The sequence below is a fragment of the Danio rerio genome, chromosome 21, assembly GCF_049306965.1.
Source record: "Danio rerio strain Tuebingen ecotype United States chromosome 21, GRCz12tu, whole genome shotgun sequence".
NCBI classification, from domain to species: Eukaryota; Metazoa; Chordata; class Actinopteri; order Cypriniformes; family Danionidae; genus Danio; species Danio rerio.
Window position 1 is genome coordinate 46951007 of NC_133196.1, and position 16494 is coordinate 46967500.

Genomic DNA, 16494 nt, shown 5'->3' on the forward strand with positions numbered 1-16494 from the left:
TTCCATCTTTCTCATTTGTTGTTTTTTTCTTAATTTTTTTTTCTTTTATTTTCTGTTTTTCATCTTTCTCTTGTTCTTTCTCTTTTTTCCTTTTTGTCTGTCTTTTCTTTTTCTTTGTTTCTTTTTACTGTCTGTATTTTGAGTCTTTTTGTCCTCTCTCCATCTTTTTATCTTTCATTATTTGTTTAACTTATTAAATTCTTTTTTCTAGCTTTCTCTTAGATTTTCTCTTTTTTTTTGTTTTTGTTCTGTTTGTCTTTTCCCTCATGTTTCTGTTTTTGCTCATTTTTTTCATTTTTATCTTTCATTTATATTCTTTATTTGATTTTGCTTGTTTTATTTAGCAAATTTTCATGTTTTTTTTAACTGAACCCATAGTAATGGCTTTTTTCATGTTATTACAGAAAATAGAAGTCATCGATTGTAAACTTTATTACACTTCATCTTATTGTGGCTTTGACATTTTAGGAGAATTATTTTTGAATAATTGTTTTTTTTATTATGTGTTTATTTTTTTAAAGATCCTTTCAACATTTCTGAAGCATCTGCATCAAAGATGTGTGTGTTTTTTTGTTTTGTTTTTTTAGGAAGTTTCATCAGCACAGTCCGTTTACTCAACCTTCATTTAACAAACTGCAAATCCCCCATAACCTCGGCTGTTAGCTCTTACAAATGTCTCCACTTCTGAAATCACCCTTCATTTCTTTGTCAGTGTGTGTGTATGGGATCTCATTTCATCATATTTTCCATTGCAGAATAAATTAGCAGAGAATTGAACTGCTTTTGTGAGTCAGATGTAAAATCGCACAGCATAAAACATAAAGAAACGAGTTCGTGTTAGCATTAATTATGTTAACCTCTAATGTTGAGCTCTCCTATGTAACTTTAACTCTAAATCAGAACAGGGAAAGTATTAAAAGCAATCCTTTATTAAGTTATTTTTGCTATTTGTTCTTTAAATGTGTAACTTTCTCTTGGTTTAAATGTTAGTCAAGGTGTGGGGAAGGTATTTTTCTTTCTTCACTGCTTAGTGACTCTGTCTCTGTTGTTAGCAACATGAACCGTGAAGACCGGAATGTGCTCCGTATGAAAGAAAGGGAAAGGAGAAATCAAGAAATCCAGCAGGGAGGAGAGGCCTTTCCAGCTAACTCCCCCCTCTTTCCTGAACCTATTAAAGTTGTAAGTTCATTTTGTTTCTTCTTTTTTTCCCTTTTGATTTTGATTACTTTTTAGTTTTTTTTTTGCCCTGTAGAGTTTGTTTTATCTTTGGGTGCTTGTTCTATTTTTGACTTTGATTCCTCTCATTGGCTGTTCATTTAATGCACTTTTAGCTCAACCACTCTCACTGGCAGAGCTGTATTAAAAACAAAACACTATTGGCTGTTTTCTTTTTTTAAAGGGGAGGAGCCACTCTATGCCCCGCCCTCTTAATTTTTCAGTTGATATTGTCATACATTGAATAAAAATGCAACATTTCAAAGCACTTCAGTGTTGTCACGATACTGGAATTCGATACCAATCGGTACTGGAATTTTAAAACGTTGATTTCCCGCTAGCAATTGAACGCTGTTGAGTGCGTTCTTAAATAGATTGGCCGTGAAGATTCACCAAACTCACCGTTGTTTACTGCCTGTAACAACAAACACAGGAACACTGGATCGATTTAAAGTTTTTTTTGTCAGTGGATTGTTCGTATGTCAGCTTCTAGACAAACCAGCTGATCGACGTGACTTTGAAATGCTCCAGTGTCCCTGTATCTGTGGTTACACCTAGTAAACAGCAGTGAGTTTGGTGAACTGATGCCCTTCACAGCCAATCACAGTCATTTCTGTTGAGCACGTGAACTCAATGGCTAGTCAGCGCTGTTTAAGAACGCGCTCAAATGTTGTCGAGAAATGGACGTTTTTAAAAATGTCAGTACTGAATTCCAGTATCACAGGACCTTTAAAGACATACACACACAACAATGGCAAAGCATGTGGAAGTGTTGTTGCTCTGTGTTTTCTAACGCTTAACAATAAAACCAAAAGCATCTTATGGGTCATCTTACCCACACGATAACATTATAGATGGACACGAGCGCCATCATTGGCTGGTCATCAATTCTCTAAAGGTACTTTTTACTAACAAGGTCATAGTGACAAATCTGGCCTGACTAGTGTTTTTGGATGTTTTCGCAGTGGTGTTTATTAGTGGATCAATTGCCAAACATTTTTTTGTTTGTTTTTGGCTACATTGTCATGTAAACGTAGCCTAAGACCACAATATTCATCAAGCTTGATCAAAATGTGAGCTGGCTTAATCTGATTTTTGGATTAAATTCTGTTTTTAATTGTTGTTGTTTTTTTCAGGAGATCAAAATGTGTCTAGTTTGGCTTGCCAATCTTTCTTTAATTCACTTTACATGTTGTTAGCACTGAAGAGCTGTTGATTTAGTACAAATTAAAGTTTGAAAAATTATAGTTAAAAGCAGCACTAACACTTTTTTTGTTAGCAATGTTTTGCTACTTTTAGTATTTTTTTTGGTGCATTCAAATATTTAAATTTTAGTTTTACTTTAAATTGGCTAAATGTTTGATTAGTTTAAGGTAGGAATGCACAGTATATCGGCAGCCATATCGGTATCGGCAGATAAACTAATAATGTTTTTATTTGTTGTCGTTTTCATCAGGAGTTTAAATGTGTCTAATTTGGCTTGGAAATCTTTCTCTGATTTACTTTACATGTTGTTAGCACTGAATAGTTGTTGATTTAGTACAGACTAAAGTTTAATTACAATTGAAAGCTACACTAACGCTGTTTTCAATAGCAGTGTTTTGCTACTTGTAATATATTTGGGTGCATTCATAACATTTTATTTTAGATTTGCGTTAAATTGGCTAAATGTTTGATTAGTTTTAGATTAGAATGCACGATATATCTGCAGCCATATCTGTATCGGCCGATAAATGCTATTTTTAATGGGCATTTTCTTCAGGAGTTCAAATGTCTAATTTGGCTTGGAAATCTTTCTCTGATTGACATTACATGTTGTTAGCACTGAAGAGCTGTTGATTTAGTACAAATTAAAGTAAAAAAATATATATAATTAAAAGCAGCACTAACCCTGTTTTTGTTAGCAATGTTTTGCTACTTGTAGTATTTTTGGGTGCATTCAAATATTTTAATTTTAGTTTTATTTTAAATTGGCTAAACGTTTGATTAGTTTTAGATTAGAATACACGATATATCGGCAGCCATATCGGTATCGGCCGATAAATTCTGTTTTTTTAATTGTTGTCGTTTTCTTCAGGAGTTCAAATGTATCTAATTTGGCATGGAAATCTTTCTCTGATTCACGTTATATGTTGTTAACACAGAAGAGCTGCAAATTAAGTAAAAATTAAAATGTAATTATAATTGAAAGCAGCACTAACACTGTTTTAATAGCCATGTTTTGCTACTTGTAGTATTTTTGGGTGTGTTCATATATTTAAATTTTAGTTTCGTGTTAAATTGGCTAAATGTTTGATTAGTTTTAGATTAGAATGCACGATATATCGACAGCCATATCGGCAGCGGTATCGGCCGATACATTGTTTTTAATTGTTGTCATTTTCTTCAGTTTAAATTTGTCAAATTAGCCTGGAAATCTTTCTCTGATTTACTTTTCATGGAATTAGCACTGAAGTTTGGTTTTAGATTAGAATGCCTTGTATATTAGCAGCCATATCGGTATTGGCCGATAAATGCTATTTTTAATGTTATCGTTATTTGTCTGATAAAAAAACTAGGCCAGTACGTTTAAGCCGATAAATGTTGTATTATTTGTGCTAGTTCAACCACTTTACGTAATTGTTACCTGCCACTTTTTTCATATTTTATTGTTATTTCAATTTTGGTTAATGTTCAATTACTCGGTTGCTTTATGCTTTATATAAAAGAAAGTTGGCTATAAAAAAACAGTCATTTATTAATACACTTCAGAGATCAGTACAAGGTAGGAATGCACCATATATCGGCAACCATATCGGTATCGGCCGATAAATTATATTTTTAATGTTACCGTTATTTATCTGATAACAAAATTAGGCTGATAAATTTTGCATTATTTGCGCTGGTTGAACCACCTTACGTAATTGCTGCATGCCACTTTTTTCGTATTTCATTGTTGTTTTACTTTGGTTAATGTTCAGTTAATTGGTTGTTTTATGCTTTATTCTATGTAAAACAAAGTTGGCCATAAAAAAGGATAGTTGATCAAAGTTCAGAGAGCAGTTCAAGATAGGAATGCACAATATATCGGCAGCCATATCGGTATCGGCTGATTAAATGCTATTTTTAATCTTATCGTTATTCGTCTGATAACAAAATTAGGCTGATACATTTAAGCCGATAAATTTTGTATTTGCTCTGGTTGAACCACTTTGCGTAATTGCTGCATGCCACTTTTTTCGTTTTTCGTTGTTGTTTTGATTTTGGTTTATGTTCGGCTACTTGGTTGTTTTATGCTTTATATAAAACTAAGTTGGTTCAAACTATGAATGGTTATCATGCAGAAAAGTAATAACTGATATTTATCGGCTAATATATCGGCTGATAAATCTATAGAGTTACCAGTACTGATGGGAAAAATTCAACGTATGAAGTAGTTTTAGAAATGCATTAATGTGTGTATATTGGCTGCAAAGCTAACGAAATTAATCCACACACTACATTCTTTAGCTTTGTTTGATTTTTCATTTGGCCGATGGTAAAAGCTGAAGATAGTATAGTCCCATATGTTACCATGAAGATTACAGTCTAATCTTTGCTGCTAACCAGATTTACACAATGCTAAGTGCTTTACTTTGCTGGTGAACCTGTCAGAGGAACATTGAGAAATGTGAAGCGACAGGTAGAGAATACAGACAGCATTGCCATTCTTTCCATCATATTCCCTGTAGGATTAGATAAAGTAGTGTGTTTCAACAGTGGAAAACCCCAGCTTTGACATTTCCCCTGGACTTAGTGCTGTGCTTGTTTATTTTGGGTAAACTCATTCATGGGGTAGTCGTGCAAAAAAAAAAAAAGTATTCTTGACTGAAGCGTTCTGGATTGATCAGGTTTAAAAGTGAACAGATATTAAATCCTAGTGTCCTGTTTGTTGTTATGATTCAACATTATCGCGATCCTTTAAATATGAGGCAATAAATGGGAAACCTGCTAAAGATAGGCAGTATTTTCAAGCACTGTGCATGCAAATGATTTATGAGTTACTTATCTACAATCACGTTTACGTTTCTCTTAAGTGCTCTCATAAAAAGCAAGTTTATAGTTCCTTATTTGACTGATTTTTCTTTTGTTTTGATAGATTTTTAAGTGGGGCTTATGGAAGAAAAAAAGATTGTACACAGATTGTACACAGAAGGAAATTATTATGACTGGAAAAGCAACCTTTTAAAGTCTTATGATTGTGCTTTGTATTTGCCATAAAAAAATACCATGGTAACTTCCCTTATTAAACAAACAGAGCATACAAGCGTCCTTCGTATTGACTAATTTACTACCATGGATAGATGTATATTATAAAATAACTACTAAAATTAGTATGACAAATAATAAAAACTTTATTAAAAATAAAACAATTGTCAAAGTATTACTACAAACTAGGGCTGCACAATCTATTGTTTCAGCATCGATAGCGCAATGTGATCATTCGCAATAGTCACATCGCAGGATATGCAATGTTGAGTTTGTATTATAATTCGTCATTTGCATGTGCTTTTTGATGCCTGTGATTTGTATAATAACCTTAAAAGCATTCAGGTATAAGAAATTGTATCATTTGTGACTTTAACTACAATTAGTTTTATTGAATTGTTTTTATTTTTATCACTCAGTTACTGTACTTGAATACTGTTAGACTCTGGAAACGATACAACACTATTTCAGCTGTATATATATTTTTGGATTATGTTTATAGATTGTTATGCATGAAATAATCGAAACGCATGATGCAAATGCAGAAATGCACTGCAAATAGCAACAACGAACATGTGTCGGGGGACCACAAACATTTTATAGCTTGTTTAGTAGATACACTACCACTGCAGAATCATCTTAATTGATCCAACATTATAAATTCTTTCCAAATATTGATACGTCATTTGGTGAAATTGTATTCATATCGCAATATAAATGGCAAAGTAAAAAATATTACAATGTTAGATTTTTTTTATATTGTGTAGCCCTACTACACACCTTAATAGTATCTTAATGCTACAAGCATAGCTTCTAACGTTTTGCTTCTTCTAAGTCATAGATTTTGTGCTAGAAAAAAAAAAATATTTAGAAACTGAATTCAGAAAGTGGCTTTTTGTTTTTTTGAAACTTTTTATTTAAGATTTTTATTTTATATTTATTTTACAGAACAACCCCTTCCCCAAAAATTTTATCCCTTACACACGAGGGGATACCTAAAAAAAAAAAAAATAAAAATAAATAATGAAATTATAATAATAATAAAAAATAAAGAAGAAAAAAAAATAATAAAAAATTAAAATAAAAGGTATTGCCATCATAATTACTTTCCAGGGGATACATCTGTACATCAACTTACATTGTATTGCATAGTAGTTACATCAAATAACAGTCATGTTAAGGTGAGGTTAAGCAATCTCTAAATATACATATCCAAATATGTCGTAATACTTTTCCACCTCCTTAGAAAAATATCAGTTTTCATCTGTAGACATGCAGTCATTTTTTCCATTATATAGACCTGTTTAAGTCTCTGAATCCACTGAGACACTTTTGGAGAACTTTCTTCCATCCAGAAAGTGGCTTTTTTTATTATTATTATTTTTACTCCTACAATATATTATTTTATGATTCTAATATGTATAAGTTATGTTTTACAGTACGGTTTCATTAATGTATTTGCTAAAATGAACTAATTGTGAACATCACTTGTATTGCGTTTATCAATCTATAAATCAACATTTACGAATGCATTATTAAAACCCGAATTCATGATTGTTAGCATGAGCTTATGCACGGTTAGTTAACGAGCTAACTATGAACGACTTTTTTTTTAATAGCCATGTGTTTTGGTACTTGTAGCGTTTTTGTTGTAAAAATGTGCATTTATATTTTTTAATTTTAGTTTTCCTTCAGATTGGCTAAATGTTTGATCCGTTTTGGGTCGGAATGCACAATATATCGGCAGTCATATCGGTATCCGCCGATAAACGCAAATTTAAATGTTATCATTATTAGGCCGATATATTTAAGACGATAGATTAGATAGATTATATCCACTAGCTAAACCTCTTGACGTGCTTGCTACCTGCCACTTATTTTTTTAATTTTTTTATTTTGATTAATGTTCTGTTGCTTTATATATCCTTTAAAATAGTTGATTTATAAAGTTCAGAGAACTGTTGTTCACGATATATATTTGGCTTGATAAGGACATGACTTGCATTGCATTTATTAATCATTAGATCAACATTTATAAATGCATTGCATCAATAAAATCAAATTCATGGTTGTTAGCATTAGCTAATACTCTGTTAACAACGAGCTATCCATGAACAACTTTTATTTAATAGCCACTTGTAGCATTTTTGGTGCAAAGATGTGCGTTCATATATTTTAATTTTAGTTTAACTTCAAATTGGCTAAATGCTTGATCAGTTTGAGGTAGGAATGCACAATATATCGGCAGTCATATCGGTATCGGCCGATAAATGCTAATTTTAATGTTATCATTATTAGGCCGATATGTTTAAGCCTATAGATTAGGTATTAATTTCGCCAGCTAAACCTTTTGACGTGCTTCCTATCTGCTACTTATTAATAATTTTATTGTTTTGATTTTGATTAATGTTCTGTTGCTTTATATATGCATTATTCTATATAATAGTTGTTGAGTTCAGAGATCAGTTGTTCAAGAGATATATTTGGCTTGATGGGGACTCTATTATGTTTTTCGGATGAGACATTAAACCGAGGTTCTGACTCTCTGTGGTCGTTAAAAATCCCAGGATGTTCTTCGAAAAAGAGTAGGGGTTTAACCTGGGTATCTTGGCCAAATTTGCCCACGGGACTCTGTCCATCATGGTCTCCTAATACAATATCTGACACAATATGACTGTCGTCGCGTCATCCAGGTGGATGCTGTGAAAGTGCTTTGAGTGTCCAGTAAAGCACTATATAAATGTACGGAATTGTCATATTTTTCTGTATGATTGCAAAAATAAATTAGTATTGATATTAACCACCATATATATCGGCAGATAAATCTGAAGAATTATTAGTATCGATCAAAAATTCCATATCGCAAGTGGTTTTGAAAAATATGAATGACTTTACATTTAATTACTAACATTAACAAAAGTGAATGAATTATAAATAAATACTGTAATAAATGTACTGTACGTAGTTTGTTCATGTTTGTTAGTAAATACATTAACGAACACAACCTTTTTGTAAAGTGTTGTACAGATTTACTGCCAAAATGTAACGTGTAATAGTGTTATTACACTCCAATCAGTTCGACTTCAGCAGTCTGCAAGTTACTCACACATTATCATTATCATCTTAAGCCTTTCTCATTCTCTTCTTTTCTCTCAACAGGCCAAGGAAGATAAACTCTCAAGTCGCATCCAGAGCATGCTGGGAAATTACGACGAGATGAAGGAAACCATTGGTGAACCGCCAATGTCCAAGCTCATTTCCAAAGCTTCCAGCTCTTCCTCCGAGGATAAATCTGGCCAGTATGGTGACCAGCGCGGAGGCTCTCAGACTCAAAGCAGCAAGTGGACCCCGGTGGGTCCGGCCTCAGGAGGTGGCAACTCTTCATCGTCTTCTCAGAAACGCTCAACTGTGCAGAGCGTCAGCCAGAAGAGCAGCTCCAGCGGGCAGCGGCACGAGCGGGACTACAGCGGCAGCAAGAAATCCAGCAAGCACAGCAACGAGCACAAGTCCCACTCCAGTTCCAGCCCGGCCAAAGTCTCCAGCAACCACTCGCGCCGAGTCCCCAAGTCCCCCAGAGACAGAGAGGCCAATTGGGACTCGCCCTCCATCCCGCATTCCTTCCCCAGTGGACATCCCAACCAAACCTTCCCACCCTCGCTCATCAAATCCAGCTCCATGCCCCAGAAGCCCACCGCTTACGTTCGGCCCATGGACGGCCAGGAGACGACCGAGGCAAAGACGTCTTCAGATTCGTACAGCGGCCAATCGCACAGCAGCACAGTTGGAGAAATGAAGCCCAATGGAAAGGGCCCACTCCCCAAGCTCAAGATCCCAACACAGCCTCCAGAGGTAAGTCACGCATGCTTTCCAGAACCACAATCACTTTATTGCCAAGTACTGTAGGTATTGATGTGTCATTATGAAACATGAAATTCTTAGATTGGGGTACATTTTGTTGTAAATTTTAGAAAACAAATCCACTAGAGGGCGCTGTCTACATTTTTACTAATCTGAAATGCGTTACTTGGGTTGTTTTGTTGCACATTTCAGATGACAAATCCACTAGAGGTCGCTGTCTACATTTTTATGAATTTGAAATGCGTTACTTAGGTGTCGTTTTGCATGTTTTAGATGACAAATCCACTAGAGGGTGCTGTCTACGTTTTTACAAATCTGAAATACGTTACTTAGGGGTCGTTTTATTTTACGTTTCAGATGACAGATGTGCTGTCTACATTTTTACGTATCTGAAATGCGTTACTTGGGGGTCGTTTTGTTGCATGTTTCAGATGACAAATCCACTAGAGGTCGCTGTCTACATTTTTATGAATTTGAAATGCGTTACTTAGGTGTCGTTTTGCATGTTTTAGATGACAAATCCACTAGAGGGTGCTGTCTACGTTTTTACAAATCTGAAATACGTTACTTAGGGGTCGTTTTATTTTACGTTTCAGATGACAGATGTGCTGTCTACATTTTTACAAATCTAAAATACGTTACATAGAGGTCGTTTTGCATGTTTCAGATGACAAATCCACTAGAGGTCGCTGTCTACATTTTTACGAGTCTAAAATATGTTAATTAGGGGTTGTTTTGGTGCATGTTTCAGTTGACAGATCCACTAGTGGGTGCTGTCTTCTTTTTTACAAATCTGAAATGCGTTACTTAGGGGTCGTATTTTTGCATGTTTCAGATGACAAATCCACTAGAGGGCGCTGTCTACATTTTTACGAATCTGACATGCGTTACTTTGGGGTCGTTTTGTATGTTTTAGATGACAAATCCACTTGAGGGCACTGTCTACATTTTTATGAATCTAAAATACGTTACATAGAGGTTGTTTTATTTTACATTTCACATGACAAATCCACTTGAGGGCGCTGTCTACATTTTTATGAATCTAAAATACGTTACATAGGGGTTGTTTTATTTTACATTTCACATGACAAATCCACTAGAGGGAGCTGTTTACATTTTTACGAATCTGAACTACATTACTTATGCCGCCTTTCCACTGCACTTGACAAACGACTGACAGGAAGTCAATCTTTCCATTGGAGAGTATTCTCTGAGCTGCGTAAAGTTCTGATCATCGCCATATGCCGGAAAATATATTTGAACTTCAGTGACTAGACCGTATGCGACCGCTTGACCGGATTTGATGTATTCCGGTGTTGTCCTATCAAGACTTCAGTATTGTTTTTCAGATAAACAAGAATGTTCGCTTCGCATGTTTCTTAAATATCTGCAAACATATGATAGTGTTTTTATGCTTAAGTCAAAAACTGACTGACTGAATGTGACGCCTAATAGAAGTGTGTACACGCACATTGCTCAAACTCAAGTTATTTACGATCACATGTTTCAGCCACAAAATTCAATAGTGCCCTTTTCTCCCAAGACTAACTTGCAAAAGCAACTCATGCTAAAAATCGATTTCTAATGCTAGAGATCATACTTTCAGCCTATCTAGCCACTGTTAAATGCACTAAACCAGGAGAACTTTGAGCATGTGCCAAATGTGGAAATGTTTCCGAAGCCCCTGCCATCCAATGTGTCCATAAATAACACAATTGTAAGCATACCATTAAGCCTCCATTATGTAGTAGTTATTTTTGTACATGCTAGGTGTAATGGAGTACAAATATGGCCATTCAGTTCCTGACTGTTGGACTTCTAATTAATATAATAAACAATAACTTCAGATATGACTAAGCAGTGGTCTTAATTTTAGGTTAATGTCTTATTTATAAACTCTTCTGCACATCATAGCCCTATTGAGGGTTTTATTCAATATTAAAATATGTAATTCACCTGTATGTGATGGTTATGTGCTGCTTTTGAAGCTAATCTGCATGCTTTTCGTCACTCTTGCAGGCGGGGGATGCGAGCTGTGTTGATGAGATTTTAAAGGTAAGAAGTGTTTTATTATTTGCTCTTGGTAGTAAACACTTACTGTAAAAAATAAATGTATTCCCCTTTTCTCACAGCTTATAAAGTGCTGTGAAGCAATATCTTAGATATTAGCAAGATGTTAACAATACCAAGCAATAGCAAATGTGTTTAGTCATGTTAACAATGTGCTAATGATGCCAAACAAAGTGTTAGCAATATGTTCAAATTTAGCAACAAGTAATAATGCTTAGCAATGTGTTAATAGCAATGTTAGCAAAGGATGCTAACATGTTAAAACATGCCAGCGCTGCATGGCGATAATGAAAACATCTCTTTGGTGGCTTAGCTAACAGAGTTAGCAACAATCAGCAGTATGTTTAAGGCTAACAATGGTTAGCAACATGTTAAAATGCTTTACAGCAGTCTAACAATGTCTACAGTTAGCAGTATTTAGCAATGTTACCTGATAAAGTCATGTCATCTTGCAGTCATGTCAATGTTGACAGCTGAATTTCAGTGGCTTAGCAACTTTTAACATTGTTTAATGTTATCAACAGGCTATCAATGTGTTCAAATGTTGACAGAAGTCTATCGATGCTTATCAACATTTTAGCAAGCTTAGCAATACTATGTGCAAGCATCTTGTTAAAACAAGCTAGCAGTTATTAATAACATGTTTACCCTGCTGAAAAATCCAGCTTAAACCAGCCTAGGCTGGTTGACCAGGCTGGTTTTAGAGGGGTTTTGGCCATTTCCAGCCATTTCCAGCCTGGTCTTAGCTGGTCAGGCTGGAAAATGACCAGCTAAAACCAGCTTGACCAGCCTGGTTTAAGCTGGACATACCTGGTTTTGGCTGGGCTCCCAGCCTGGCTAGGCTGGTCAAGCTGGTTTTAGCTGGTCATCTCCCAGCCTGACCAGCTAAGACCAGGCTGGAAATGGCTAGAAACCAGCCTGGAAGTGGCCAAAACCCCTCTAAAACCAGCCTGGTCAACCAGCTAAAACCAGCCAACCAGCCTAGGCTGGTTTAAGCTATTTTTTTCAGCAGGGTACAACATACCGCTAATGACTAGCAACATGTTAGCTACACTTATCGATGTGTTCAGTCATGTTTACAACCTGTTAAGGCCTAACAAACTCATAATATAAACTTACAACAGTCTATTAAAGCATATCAAATTATTAACTAGCAAGTTTGCATGCTAATGTCATGTTAAAACACAAGTTAAAAAGATAATGCCTAGCAACACATAAGCAGCACTTAACAGTATGTTCAGTCGTGTTAACCTGCTAATATCTAGCAATATGTTGCATGTTAACAATGGATTAAAAGGTGCTAGTAGTGCTTAGGGCCAGTGTTTCTCAACCACGTTCATGTGGGACAGTGGTTCTCAAACTTTTTCACCAAGTACCACCTCAGAAATTGTATCTTCATGGACCACCAGTATTGAAAAACAGTAGTGTAGTGGGTCTAAATAAGCAGCTGCAGCACTGCACAGTTCAAAAACATAGCAGATTAATTCTTATTATAATGAATATTTAGTATTGTCAGCCACTTTAAACATTATAAACAGTTTGAACATTAACACTGTACTGTACTTTACAGGTCAAAATAAATAAAACGTCAACATATTTTAGTTATATTAATTGGATTTGAATATTTAAGTTAGAAATTAGATCTGCTTACTGCACATTAGAGTAGGCTATTTGTGTCAGAAAAGCAAGTGATTAAACTATACCTGTCAACATCGGGATGGAAAAATATGGGATACACCCCCAACAAGCTTCAAATGATAGAACGCATAACAAACATTAGAAAATTAAAAATAAAATAAAAGGTTTAGCCTATTAAAATCAGCTTACTGGTCACACCGATTTTATCGTACGCGTCAATTTTTTACTTTAATTATTCAGCGATTCCTTCGCGTATCACTAGAAGGAAGCCTGCGTACCACTAGTGAGAACCACTGCTGTAGGAGCACCAGCTCTGCACATTTTCTGTCTCCATAACCAAACGCACCTAATTCAGATCATCAGCTCATAAGCAGAGACTGAAAAACCTGTTATGACAAAGAAGACGTCCAAAACATGGAGGGCTCTTTTTTTAACGATCTAAGCGCAAAGTCTAAAGTGCATGGCGCAAAAGCTTTTAAGGGCATGTCTGAATCTACTTATGCTATTTTTAAGAATGGGAATAATTCGCTCTGCGCCCTGGCGCATAGTCTAACAGGGTTGTGCTTATTCTCTTAATGAGATATGAGTGTGTTTTGAGAATAACCTGCATTAAACCAATCAGAGTCTCATCTCACATTCTCCTTAAGAGTCAGTTGCGATGCACCATGGTGCATTTGCTATTTACATGGCGACTTTAAGTGTAAAAACTGAATGCTTCACTAGTGAGAACAGTTAAACAGCATCTGCAGCGCGAGGATAAAGAACGAGCCTCCTCCATTCAGCCTCTTTACTTTCTTTTTACTTTACTTTTCCTCTTTGCTCCTTTACTTTGGTGGAGTAAGGGAACAGTAAAAACTCACTACACTAAAGACATCCATCAGCCTACATATTTAATTTCATTTGTCAAGCGCAAAGATTTGCTTCAAAACTATTTCTAAATTCAATTTCCAGCAAAGGAATAAATGAACAATAATAATGAAGTGTGCTCAAAAATCTGAGTTATATTCAAACACACGTCCTGTTCTTATGCCCCATATGGTGATGCAGACGTCTCTAAAACCCCACAGGTGGACAAATCGAATCTAGTTTTTATTAAAACAAATGTAAATAGGCATATAATAATTAATACTGCTAATAATAGTAACATTTTACACATGCAGATTGTTATGAATAAACTGAGAGAAAAAAAACCTGAGGTGATGGAGGCAGCGGTTTCTATGTTTATGTAGAAAAGATTAAATTTGTACGATTTTATTCCTTTAATTTTGTTTATATGTAAAGATATTGGTATTTTGCTGTACAACCTGTGTGTATTAAGCACAGATTAAGCATGTGTAAGCGTTTGGACTGGCTTAGGTGCATAACTAACTCTGCGCTGGACTTTAGAGCAGCTGTTAGTTGGTCAATGGCTCGGTTTATTTCAGTTCCTCAAAATAGCAACACGCCTACAAAGTGCCTTAACACACCTCCTCTATAGACCAGCACACCCATGCGTTCACAAAGAAGCGCAAATGGATTTGCTATTTAAAATATGTGGTGCAAAATGTGAAAATTACAGCTGCGCTGGTCTGAAAATAGCAACAAATTGCGCCAAACACGTCTTGCACCTTATTGCACCGTATGTATGATAAGGCCCGTAGTGTTTGTGGTCGTTTAGGAACATAGTTGAGAAACTCTTGGCTAACATTTTAGCAGCAAGGTAAAAACTTCATGGATCTTCGAAATGCGTTATTATCTCCTTCATAGTTCTTCCCTCAATCTAAAATCTACATCAATTCCTCAAATTTAGTCTTAGCAAAACTTTCAAACCTGAGGCTTTTAAAATGATTAAATTGTCAAACAAGGCTGTCAAACAAATCGTTTTTTCCTATTCAAATCTCTCGAGTTTCTCATTATGTTTCCCAAAGGGAAGCACTGTTAAAACTTCTGTCCCATTGTCTTGTACTAAAATGTGGAAATAAGGACATGAGAAATCTAATGTAAAAAAAAGGAAATGCATGCTGATGTTGTGTGTACTGGAGGCTTTCAGGATGAAGCGTTGAAGGGAAGTCATTTTCTCGACTGTCTTCAACTGAAGCTGTTTAAACTGTGTTTCTCCATCAGGAAATGACTCAGGTCTGGCCTCCTCCATTAACAGCCATTCACACCCCCTGCAAGACCGAGCCGCCTTCCAAATTCCCCTTCTCCAACGCTAAGGTCAGACACCAACACGTCTTTAATATCCAAAAGCAAACTAAAGATGCTTCAGGGCTGATTAACGTGTGCTCTTTGGATTAGAGATCCTTTTAGGAAGGGATGCCATTTTGATTTAGCCAGGGGGACATGGAACAAACCAACACACACTTTTCAAAATCCTGTTGGTATCATGTATAGCCATACCAAACTTAAAGTACCGGGTAGCTTTTCTATGTTGCTGTATTTGTTGTAGCACCACAATAGAATGACCACAGCAGATTTAAATACTTTACTATTAAGGGTGTCACGATCCTCCAAATCCTCGATTCGATTACATTTTCGATTCTAAAGGCACGATTCGATTCAATTTTCAATTATGAATAATTAATTAATGACCAATTAATTATTTGTAGCCTACCGTTTAAACTACCTGACCTGCATGGTCTTTGTTTTACCCATAAACAAATCATACAGTAAATGAATAAAGGCAAGATACACACATAATTACCACCTGTCAATCACTTTTTTCTGCGGGACTCGTGAATAGGCAGTGATCTGTGTCGTTATAATGGCGTCGGTAAAAAAGACTCACAACCAACAGGAACAGCCAACAGTATCTGAGGTGTTCGCTAAAATGACTAAGTACAAGTGAGTGAAAGATTGAAGCAGTCCTCTGACTGCCTGGACCTGCTGTCTCGAGCGCATGGCTGTGTGTGCGTCTGTCTGTGTGGTCACGTGATGTGCATTTTCAGAGGTAGAGAGGAAGGAGTGCTGCTCAGAAATGCTACACGCCACTGTGGATGTCAAATCGTTGTCGTTCTAAAATGCCATTTAAAAACAAAGACAGTGTAAACAGGGCCTGAGTGTGTACTGTTCGCGAGCGGATTTGCAACTGGGGCGGGCGGAGGATCGCGATGCCGGTGTTGTCTATCGGACGAACCGTACGTAATACGTAAATAGCAGAGCTTGCAAAACGGTGTTTTTTTTTGTTTGTCGACAACACGAACGTTGTCAACATAATGCCTAGTTCAGACTGCGTGATTTTAGCCCTGATTTTGATTCGCCGATAGGTTTTGAGAAATCGCCGTCAAATGCCTGAAATCACAGGCAAATCGCTGCTCGTGCACGTGAGTGACAATCACACAGTATGAACGATCAAAGACGCGATCTGAGAGAATCGCCGATGAGTCGCCGATGCCTGCGAGATATCTGACTTGCTAAATATCTGGAGCTGTCGGAGATTCAAATCATGCCGTGTGAATTGAGTTTTGACTGAAAATAACATCAGCGATCGCCTACAGCCAATGAGAG

The 16494-nt window shown here is 36.0% G+C and overlaps 1 protein-coding gene across 13 annotated transcripts in view; it reads left to right on the forward strand.

Moving 5' to 3' along the window:
* The window catches only part of aff4 (AF4/FMR2 family, member 4), a 70428-nt gene that overhangs the window by 26354 nt on the left and 27580 nt on the right, over positions 1-16494 (forward strand). For 8 of the 13 annotated variants that reach the window (XM_073935515.1, XM_073935517.1, XM_073935516.1 and 5 more), the window contains 4 exons: positions 1053-1179; positions 8602-9291; positions 11320-11355; positions 15112-15204. In XM_073935515.1, coding sequence (XP_073791616.1) covers positions 1053-1179; positions 8602-9291; positions 11320-11355; positions 15112-15204 — 946 coding nt within the window. The remainder of the gene's footprint in view (positions 1-1052; positions 1180-8601; positions 9292-11319; positions 11356-15111; positions 15205-16494) is intronic. The other 5 variants (XM_073935519.1, XM_068216155.2, XM_073935521.1 and 2 more) reach the window with 1 other exon arrangement.